Source organism: Oncorhynchus clarkii, chromosome 3 (genome assembly GCF_045791955.1).
Source record: "Oncorhynchus clarkii lewisi isolate Uvic-CL-2024 chromosome 3, UVic_Ocla_1.0, whole genome shotgun sequence".
NCBI lineage: Eukaryota > Metazoa > Chordata > Actinopteri > Salmoniformes > Salmonidae > Oncorhynchus > Oncorhynchus clarkii.
The window spans coordinates 17,898,724-17,909,795 of record NC_092149.1 but is presented as its reverse complement, the minus strand read 5'-3'; the positions used below and the strand labels follow the sequence as shown (position 1 = coordinate 17,909,795).

Here is an 11,072-nt window from a genome sequence, read left to right as displayed (position 1 = left end):
GGCAAAGTGGAATGTTCTGCAATGGCCAAGTAAATCACATGACCTGAATCCAATTGAGCATGCATTTCACTTGAAGGCAAAACACCCCAAGAACAAGCCGGAACTGATGACAGCTGCAGTAAAGGCCTGGCAGAGCATCAGCAGGGAAGAAACCAAGCATCTGGTGGTGTCTATGGGTTCCAGTCTTCAGGCAGTCTTTGACTGCAAATGATTTGCTACAAAGTATTAACTCACAATTTAATTTTGGATTATTAGTTTGTCAAATTACTTTTAAGCCCCTAAAATTAGGGTGAGGTGTTCACCGTTCACTCAATTTGGATGTAAATACCCTCATATTAATGCTGGAAGTCTGCACCTTCAGCTCATCTTTCCTTTCAAATCAATTGTGGTGGTGTAGAACTAAAATGATAACTTGGTCAATGTACAAATATTTATGGACCTGACTGTGTCAAAGTCAGATTGATGAGCAGAATAAGCTTGTTGAAACAGCCTTGTAATCAAGTTAAAGATCTGATTGACAGGTAATGAATTTAACCATAGGTCACAAAATGTCTGTTGCCCCAAATCCGTATTCTGACATTTCAGCTTCGAAATAAATACAGATGTAACATGTTTGGGAGAATATATTTATTCAACAAAAAAATGAACAGGAAAAACAAGGGTTACAAGAGACAAAAGACTTATTGCATATGTGAAACAGTCAACCAATTCTGTAAAGAGTCATTACAGGAGTCAAAAAAGAGGAAAAACAAGTGAAAGTTAAAATATCTATACAGGAAATGTATTTTATTTTTGTAATACAGATTAATCTTTTATTCACATGGATGCACTTGTGGTGTTGTAAAATAAGGTAAATAAAAATAAAGTAAACTTCAAAACATTTCACTTTCTATGGCTTTGTGTAGGTTTTAATAAAATATAGTTATCTTAAATAGCTCTATATTAACCAGTGTCTTGTTCCATAAAGTGCAAACACAGAACTACTGTGTAGATCTCAATGACACAGCTAACAGGACGCACGGACATCAACCCAGGCCAAAATGTCTGTTACTAATGTCAATGACAGTGATGGCAAATTTCATATAAAACTAGACGCAATCTTTGGTTCTGCTTCAAGCCTTAATCTAACATGCACTTTATCACACAGGTGGTATTGTCTAAGTCAGGGATTTGCAAACTTTTTGGGGCTGGGGGGGGGGGCCTTTTGTGATAGCAAATTCATCAGGAACCCCCTCATAAATCATAACTAGAGTGAGATAAAAACAAATAGTCAACAAGGAGTTATCATGACTTCTGCAGTGTATGGCTGAACAATCCAAGTCTCAGGCCTGGGGTGGCAGGTAGCATTTAAAGAACATTTGGGGCGGCAGGTAGCCTAGTGGTTAGAGCGTTGGACTAGTAACCGAAAGGTTGCAAGATCGAATCCCCGAGCTGACAAGGTAAAAATCTGTCGTTCTGCACCTGAACAAGGCAGTTAACCCACTGTTCCTAGGCCGTCATTGCAAATAATAATTTGTTCTCAACTGACTTGCCTAGAAAAATAAATGAAAAAAAGGCCTGCCTCTTGGCATCGAAGTGAATATGCTGTAGTTCTCAAACAAATGTGTTATTGTTGCAGCTTTAAAGGTAACATCCTGCAATCGACACATTGCCATGAGTCAGAGGAAAAAAATAGCAGTTTAAAGCTTAAATTCAAGTGCATTTATGTACAACAAAACATTTTTTTGGGGGGGGGGAGCGGACTTGTACGCCCTGCAGTACCTCCACAGACGCCACTTTTAGAACCCCTGGTCTAAGTGGGACAAAACAATAGAAAATAAAATTATTTCCTATCAAGACGAACACATTCTGCAAAGCAGGCAGTCGAGATCAGTTCCATTCAAGTATTCTCAAGTGACCAGATTGTGTAGATTGCACAATGCTCTAGGCAAACTAAGTGGTATGCCGTCTGCTAAATGACCAAATGGAAATGGAAAATAGCCTTGCATAACTCTGGCCTCAGGGTTGATCGAAAGCATTTCAACCAAGTGACCAAATTTTCGATTGAAAAAGGAGACACGGCTTACCAAAGACAGGAGACATAATCTAGTAAAGGATGCTGGTGTGTTACTGCATAGCTGTGTGTGGTGAAACATTTGACCGGGTACTTGACCTAAACAGCTTTTAGATAATATGTTGACGTACTAATAGGCTTTTCACACTGCATGTTTCAGGTTAGCCTAGAGCTAAATATATCCCAGGGCTAAGAGATGTTGAATCCAGTGTAAATAGCCTATACATGAAGGAAATGGTTGAGGTATGATGTATAATCAAAACACACAAAGCCACTCCACACCACTTCAGCCATTTTGCATTTCAAGACCAAAATGAGGATCACACTCCCCAAAAGAACTAGGAACTAGAAATTCTCCAACTTCCGAGCGTTCAAAACTGTGAAATCGAGGAAAAAGCAATCTGACTGAAAATGTATTTGAACCTTCATCCAACTCGGAATCTTGGGCCTCTTTCTAGAGCTCCGACTTTCCGACCTGAAGATCACCGACGTCATGATTTGACTTCATACTTTTCAGAGTGGCAAGTTGTTTTGAACGCGGCAACACGCACACAAATGCTAATGCATGATGCATCAAACGGCAAGTAGGGGCATCAGGGAGCCTAGTGGTTAGAGCATTGGACTAGTAACCGAAAGGTTGCAATAATTCATCCCTGAGCTGACAAAGTAAAAATCTGTCATTCTGCCCCTGAACAAGGCAGTTAACCCACTGTTCCTAGTTTGTAATTAAAAATAAGAATTTGTTCTGAACTGACTTGCCTAGTTAAATAAAGATAACACTTTAAACATTGTTTTTTCTAAATCAATTAAAAAAAAATTGAGGCATAGAAACAGTGGTTGCCCACATGTGGAGGGAGACCATGTTCTAACGCCCTCAAATGGCTCCTCCCCTTTCCTGACAACCTAGACTAGTAAGGTGAAAACAAGATGGTGGTAACCTCACGAGACTAATGGGCTAGCACCATGTCATGGATTTCTCCTGTGCAGTGCCCTCCTCTCAGATCAGGTGAAGGATTGGTAGCCATTAAAAGAGCAGCTTATTGCAGTGGTTCCCAAAGTTGTTGCACTGTGACCCATATAAAATACTTTATTGTGACCCACCAGGAAAACAAGAGCAATGTTTCTGACCAGGACCTGGTCTAAAGCCACAACCCAAATAAAAAGGATTTGGTCATAAACCACCAACGGTTCTAACCCACCATTACACAGTTCCATAGATAGATCAGAGGGCTGTACTAGCCTTGCTCATTGGGGGCGCTAGTAGTCTATAGGATCCCATAGGGCCTGGAGTGGTGCTCGTTGGGTGTGTGTGTGGGGTTATGATATCTACTCTGGCAATGGAGACGCCAGGCTACTAAATCTCAATATGCATGATCAGTTATGTTGCTAGAGCACAATGAGAACTGTATTCATCAAGGACCTTGTCATGCATCATAGCAATGGATGGCTGACAGAATGCATAATGTTAAATGGGATCTCAGAAGTCCTGCTTGGCTAAACAATAGTGTACTGTACAACACCCATGAGATTCAGGGGCTTGGGTTGCAACTCATGGCCCCATACACCCACGTGCTGCTTTACTGCTGCAATTAAAAACACACAATCATGGTTTCAAAGATGGTAGATGTTCCACCCACATAAGCACTGACAAACACGTGCAATGTTAAGAGTCCTTGATAGACGCATACAGAATCCACTTACCAGACACCTCACATGGCACTAAACACAGAAACACAGTTACACTTAACTTACAAAGAAAGTGTGAAATGATCGTCTAAAACCATCAACTATTAAACACAAGACTTCTAAAAACAAGATAACCTTGAAGGTCTTCAAGGAATCACTTAACAGCTCTCTTCATTTCTATCAGCCTGCCTCAAAACACTGCAATAAGCACTGGCAGCAAACAGGACAGTGAATCATAATACTAGATCATGACCTTGTGCTGGATAAACCCTGCTCTTCTGGGGGGTGAGGGAGGGGGTTAAATCCAGCCAAAAGCCATCCTTATCAACCAGCATAATTCTCAACAGATCTGGCAACCCAGGCCTGTGACCACCAGACAAAGACAGCACCAGAAGTGAGGTTGTTGTCATTTATATTTAGATAAAGGCTTTCACTCCAATGTGAATCATTCATTCTCAACAAGCTAGACAGAGGCCATATCAAGTATCATATCAGATTCAGTCAAAACACAGTTGTAGCATCAGCCCCTGAGTATTTGCACAGGGTAAAGATAGTGTAGAACACAGATTGTCAGTCAGCCACTGTAGAATGTCCTAAAGGTACACATAAAGACATTTTCTAACTAGAGAAGTCACCTGTTCAGTGAGTATGAACTCACTATCAGGCTTGTTCTAGATTCTCCTGCTCGCTCGGTACAGGCTGTTGGAGCAGAATGGATCCTCTGTGATTTGGACAGAGGTGCAGAAATGGGTCAGCAAGCAGGACGTCCCCTGGCTCAAGGGCTGTGGCAGTGTAATGCACTGCATCCTGGGATAGAGGGCTGAGTTTTTGGCAGTCAGTGCAGTGATGTACAGATAGTATGAAGAGATGGGCAGTGCATCCGTCTGCTTCAAGGCTTTCTTATTGAAGTTATTCACTGTGCAAATAGAGAAAGGATTTCCAGTCTTTTAAAAAACATGTGCTTCTAAAGGCAGTCAGTTTATAGACAGCTAAGTGATTGCTTTTAGATGGCAACAAACAAAGGCTGAGCACAAGAAACTTAAAATCATAAGACTTAATTACTGTGTGTCAATAAAAATGATCAAAACAAAAATTACTGTGAGACTTGATGCTTTACCCCCCCAACAGTGTACTTAAATCCAAGCACAATATAATTATGGCTCCACTGAATCCTGTTGATTGCACTGGTGAAAAAGCAGCTATAATATTGCATTAGCTATTTATGATTGGATAGTTATAATATATCAGTATAATATAAAGACCAGAATATAATAATATCAACCCTCAGCCACATCTCACTGAGGTGACTGGTTGGGTGGGTAACGACTAGCTGATCACTAGTCACTACAGTGATAGAGGTTAACATTTGGCTACTTTGAACAACTAGGAATGAGCAGCCATAGAGTATGGCACTACACAGCTAGGAACATAACTTAGCATCCACCTCACAATATGCTCTTAAAAGCCTTGAATAAACAGGTAGAACTATGATCCAGGATTAAAATAAAAATACAATACGAGTATATATAAATATATAATACATAAACACACACAATAAATACAAATAACAAGGAATACTATGGCATAATAAGATCTATTATGGTTAACAATTTCAAGGTACTACCAAATCCTTCCAGTTTCTAAGTTTGTTGTTTCCAATGCTGCAGCACCCTATTGATGGGCCAATCATCAGGGTAAGTGACCGAACAGCGGCAGTATTCACAACCAACTAGTTTAACAGACCTCAGAGTTCTACAGTTATTAAGCTTGATTTAGAGCGGCTCCCTAAAAAACAAGTGGCCATTAAGTTGTGATGGCACTATGTAGGAGCTCATCTGATTAGGGACTGGAATAGTCTTCTATAGGGAGATGGATTGACCATTCACCACAACGCTCTGTGCTGTTTTATAATGTCCAGGTTCCAAACTCACAGTTCTACACCGAGCACAATGCAGCAGCCCAAAAGGCAAAATGGTTTAGTGTGTGTGTGGTCAACATGTCACCGTGCATGGTGCTAAACAGCAATTGAGAGTTTGAAAGCTGAAGAGGTTGCAATTAGTACTTGCTGTCCTCTCTATCCATGGGTGCTTTATTCTGTCTCTCCAAAACTGGGCACGCTACCAACACCTTCTCCATATCCTCCTCCTGCTGTTTTTCCTTCACTCTATTCTCTTCTCCTCTCCCAGGCTTCATATGGCCCAAATCCCCCCCTTTTCTCCATCTCTTTTAAATCCTTTAACAAACAGTACTCATCTAGCAAACCCCTGATTATGCCTTTATCCTACAATGTCTATGTTGTTCTGTGCTGCCACACCAACTAGCTCCTCCCCATCTTGAACTAGAGCCCCTCCCCTGGCCACCAGCAGCTCCTCCTCTTGAATGGGTGCTGCAAAAAGCTTCTCTGGGTCACCCGTGGCGACAGAGGAAGCACGTCGATTGGTCCTTTCCAGCTTGCGGTGCATGCGTGGCTCCTGGGGCGAGTCCTTCTGGTCAAAGACGTCCCTGATTCGGTTGACGCAGACGTTAGCCGCTTCCCTAGTCTCCCTGGAGAGCTGTGATAGGCTGAGAAAGCCATGGGGGAGGTCGTCCACCACACACAGGGTGACTGGCTGATCTACGTTCCTCAGGCGCTTGGCAAACATCACAGAGTCATCCAGCATGGGGTCTAACGCACAGGCCTAAGGGGAGAAGGAGAGATAAACAACAGAGTCAAAGAGGGTCTTCTAGGATCATGTAAAAAAAATACTAAATTGGTAGAAAAGACCAGAAAAAGATTGGGACAAGCCAGTCGTCAACTCCATTTCCCTCCCTCTCACCACTAGGTAGTCCTCCCCTCCCTCTCACCCACCACCTCCCTCCCTCCCACCCACCACTAGGTGTATGGGGGGCAGTCCTCTCAGCATGCTGTCGGGGGCCAGTAGAGGAGACATGTAGGGGTTCCTGACGACAGGCGAGGTGGCCAGCTTCATCTCAGCCAGCCGCTCAGAGCGCAGCGGTTCGAAGCCCAGGGGGAACTCCCGAGGGTGCTCCAGCACCACGCCTTCCTCCCCCTCAGGGGGCGCTATGGCTACAGAGGACAGAGCATCTGACATGGACACCGCCTCCTCTTTGGAGAGGAAGAAGCTCACGTTGTCAGGCTGGAGGGGTACAAGAAAAAGATGTTACCATGGCAATACATAAGTTATCACTAGTCAAGGACCAAGACTGTGGAAACCTTATGGTATAAGATACTGAATAATACTGATGTGTCTTTCCGTTGGGACCAGACACTTGTTCTAAGAATCTACAAGCCTCAAGTATATTTTTTCACATTTCAAATCACAGGAACAAACATTGACATGTTTCACTGTGACGTCATGTGACAGTTCTTCATATTCCCCCTGTAGACAGAGGCATTCATTCAGACTGGCTTTATAGAAACACAGAGATGATCTCCATACTGACACACATTACACTCAGACACACAGTTCTGTCTGCCTGCCTGTCTGCGCCAGTTAAATCTGTGGAGGAGGGAACAAGACAAGCAGCTTGGTCACCATCTATTTGCATAAATTATTCAGCGAGAGGCTTCGTTAAGACAAACACCAACAATTCAGTGACAAGGGTGTCTGAAGTGGTCGTAAACGCAATAAGTAGAGTTCGAATGATTATGATTTTTCAACACCAATACCAATTATTGGAGGACCAAAAAAAGCCGATACTGATTAAAATTGGCCGATTTATTTATATAGATACATATTTGTAATAAATTACAATTACAACAATATTGAATTAACACTTATTTTAACTTAATATAATACATAAATACAATCAAATTAGACTCAAATAAATAATAAAACATGTTCAATTTGGTTTAAATAATGCAAAAACACCGTGTTGGAGAAGAAAAGTGTAATATGTGCCATGTAAGAAAGCTAACGTTTAAGTTCCTTGCTCAGAACATGAGAACATATGAAAGCTGGTGGTTCATTTTAACAAGAGTCTTCAATATTCCCAGGTAAGAAGTTTTAGGTTGTCATTATAGGACTATTTCTCTCTATACCATTTGTATTTCATATACCATCCCTATTGGATGTTCTTATAGGCACTTTAGTACTGACAGCCTAATCTCAGGAGTTGATAGGCTTGAAGTCAAACAGCGCTGTGCCTCAAGCATTGCTAAGAGCTGCAGGCAAACGCTGTAAAGTGCTTTTTGAATGAATGCTTACGAGCCTGCTACTGCCTTTCACCGCTCAGTCAGACTGCTCTATTAAATCATATACTTAATTATAATATAATAAACACACAGAAATACAAGCCTTTGGTCATTAATATGGTCAAATCCGGAAACTATCATTTCGAAAACAAAACTTTTATTCTTTCAGTGAAATACGGAACCGTTCTGTATTCTATCTAACGGGTGGCATCCATAAGTCTAAATATTGATGTTACATTGCACAACATTCAATGTTATGTCATAATTATGTAAAATTCTGGCAAATTAATTACGGTCTTTGTTAGGAAGAAATGGTCTTCACACAGTTCGCAACGAGCCAGGCAACCCAAACTGCTGCAAATACCCTGACTCTGCTTGCACTAAAGGGAAGAAAAGTGACACAATTTCCCTAGTTATTATTGCCTGCTAACATTAATTTATTTTAACTACATATGCAGGATAAAAAAATATATATACTTGTGTATTGATTTTAAGAAAGGCATTGACATTTATGGTTAGGTACATTTGTGCCACGATTGTGCTTTTTTCACGAATGCACTTTTGTTAAATTGTTACCCGTTTGGCAAAGTTGAAGTAGGCTGTGATTCGATGATAAATTAACAGGCACCGCATTGATTATATGCAATGCAGGATAAGCTAGGTAACCAAGTAATATCATCAACCATGTGTAGTTAACTAGTGATTATGTGAAGATTAATAGTTTTTTATAAGTTTAATGCTAGCTAGCAACTTACCTTGGCTCCTTGCAGCCACAAGGTCCTTTTGATGCGGCACTCACGTAACAGGTGGTCAAGCCTGCCACGCAGTCTCCTCGTGGATTGCAATATAAATCGGCATCCAAAAAGGCTGATTACCGACTGTTATGAAAACTTGAAATCGACCTCTAGCAGTAAGGATGAAGCTGCCACACTGATCTGAAGTCAGTTTAACCCCCCCCCCCCCCGAAATTGTTAAGGTTAGGTTTTGGAGAGGGTAATCTGATCCTACACCTGTTAAGGGCAACTCAGGGAGTATCATACCGTGGGTTCGGGGAACACCATTGCATTGTGGGCAGGAGTGGTGGGGGCAGCAGCGGGAGTGGAGTTGGCGTTGTTGGCGTGGCCTGCCAGGTCCTGGCAGGTGTGGCTCTTCAGAGACTCTCTCCTCAGGGAGAAGTCAAAGGGATGCTCAGGGGGCACGGGGGGGTCCGAGTGGGGTGAGCTGATGGATGCCTCAGACACACTCTTCCTCACTGACGAAGACGTGTCTGGAGAGAGAAGAGAGTCACTGACAAAATAAGACAGAGGCAGAGTGAGAGACAAAGACTGAGGCCATTATGGAACAGGGAAACATCAATGAAGACATATGATTGGAGGACGGTGAGAAGAGGCAGGGGTGAGCGGCGTGTGGTTATTGGGAGATGGATATTAAAAGCTAGAATCGTTAGATACTGCATTCATTTTTGGACTCAAATTATTGATATACACCATTGATTGTTGAAGAATATAACTTAAAAATGCCTCATTATCTTAGTTTAACTGTCAATATCCCATCAGAACCCCACATATAATCTTATTTCACCCCAATGTTTTAAACAATATAAATGTAAACTAACACTGTAAAGCTTTAAAACATGGTTAAAACTGCAATGTTTATCACATGGATTGTAAGTCCTTCCATCCATAGCTGTCTACAGTATGAATTTGAGAATGGTTACATTGCTCCAGACCCATCCCTCAGCTTTTTACCAAAACAGACGCAAGGTGCCCACTTTGATTATAGCTTTAAGCAATAATGGTGTCATTACGATATGATCTCCCCGTCACAACACAGCTGTAAGAGGTGTCATGGCTTGTCTGTTCTCAAAGCTGTACTCACTGAGCTCTTCTATTAATAATGGCCTTTAATAATGTACACCCCCCAATGATACAGTCATTAGTCTGGCCCACAGCTGCTGTGTGTCAGGTAACATGGTGACGCCTGGAATAGTCTGCTTACTGCAGGGTTTCAACACAATTAGTGGGGAGAGCCTTCTGTGGCCTAAGATTAAGCAGTGAATTGATATGGATGGATGAGGGTGTGACGCAACAGGGTGGTGGCCGTGGGTGATTGATGGGTTAATTAGACGTCAACTGTGGATATCAATGTCAATAAAATCATCCATACATGGCCCTTCCGGTAATAGGAAAATATTATTTCACCTCAGTCAGACACTAAGATGCGTGAACACAATGACACAGACACACCCTCTCACCACAAGACCCCCCCCACAACAAACACGTGTACCTACCTGTGGATGCCGTGGCAGCGGCTCTGTTGGGGTCCAGTAGGGAGTGGATCCAGTTGGAAGCTCCCTGTTTGAAGTCTCTGAGCAGCAGGGCCGTGTCTCTCCTCACCATGCTCAGAGTGCTCACCTTCTCCACCTGCTTCTCTGCCTGGGGCTCCTCACCTGGGGGAGAGAGGGAGGGGGAGAGGGGAAATGTGGTACCCATCACTCACCAGCATTGATTGGCATACACAAACACCACGCACTACACTCAGGGGCAGTAAACCATCTCTGCACCCTCTCACACAGTCTTACCTGCGTAGGCGCTGAGACACCTGGAGAGCACACTGAGGGGCAGTAGGGGGTCAAAGAGGGTGAGCAGACGGGAGGGCGAGGCATAGGCGGTGAGCAGGATGGCAGGGTAGGCAGCTACGATGCCATCCGGCATCCGCACGCCGTGAGATGCAGCGCGCATCGATGTTGTAATACACAGGTTACCACCAGCACTGTCACCGGCCAGACAGACATTCTCGCCCGTCCAACCTGAGAGAGAGGAGAGTCAGAGTCAGTAGATTGAGGCAAGAGTGTGACAGAGAAACAGAAAGAGGGAGAGAAAGGAGAAAAGCTGAGTAAAAGTGAGAATCTGTATAACACATCCAAGTCCCACTCTCTGTACCCATGTCTATATGGGGCAATGAGGGGGTGGTTGTTGATATGCAAGTACCGTATAGGTGTTGTTTTATCTTGTCCCACAATGTTTTATAATTGAGACATAAATTGAGACTATGGCCATCAGTTGAGTGAGTTCCAAGCTAACCAGTCTTTAGCTTTCTGTCATAATAATCTATTAAGTACCAGGAAACATCCAAAGT

General features: G+C 42.7%; 1 protein-coding gene across 5 annotated transcripts in view; it reads right to left on the bottom strand.

Moving 5' to 3' along the window:
* Window positions 1-612: 612 nt before the first annotated feature.
* LOC139389858 (hormone-sensitive lipase-like) overlaps window positions 613-11,072 on the bottom strand; it is a 45,757-nt gene continuing 35,297 nt past the window's right edge. For all 5 annotated transcript variants that reach the window (XM_071136849.1, XM_071136884.1, XM_071136857.1 and 2 more), the window contains 5 exons: window positions 10,516-10,743; window positions 10,225-10,383; window positions 8,975-9,201; window positions 6,610-6,876; window positions 613-6,417 (listed from right to left, as the gene is read on the bottom strand). In XM_071136849.1, coding sequence (XP_070992950.1) covers window positions 6,016-6,417; window positions 6,610-6,876; window positions 8,975-9,201; window positions 10,225-10,383; window positions 10,516-10,743 — 1,283 coding nt within the window. In that variant the 3' untranslated portion in view covers window positions 613-6,015. The remainder of the gene's footprint in view (window positions 6,418-6,609; window positions 6,877-8,974; window positions 9,202-10,224; window positions 10,384-10,515; window positions 10,744-11,072) is intronic.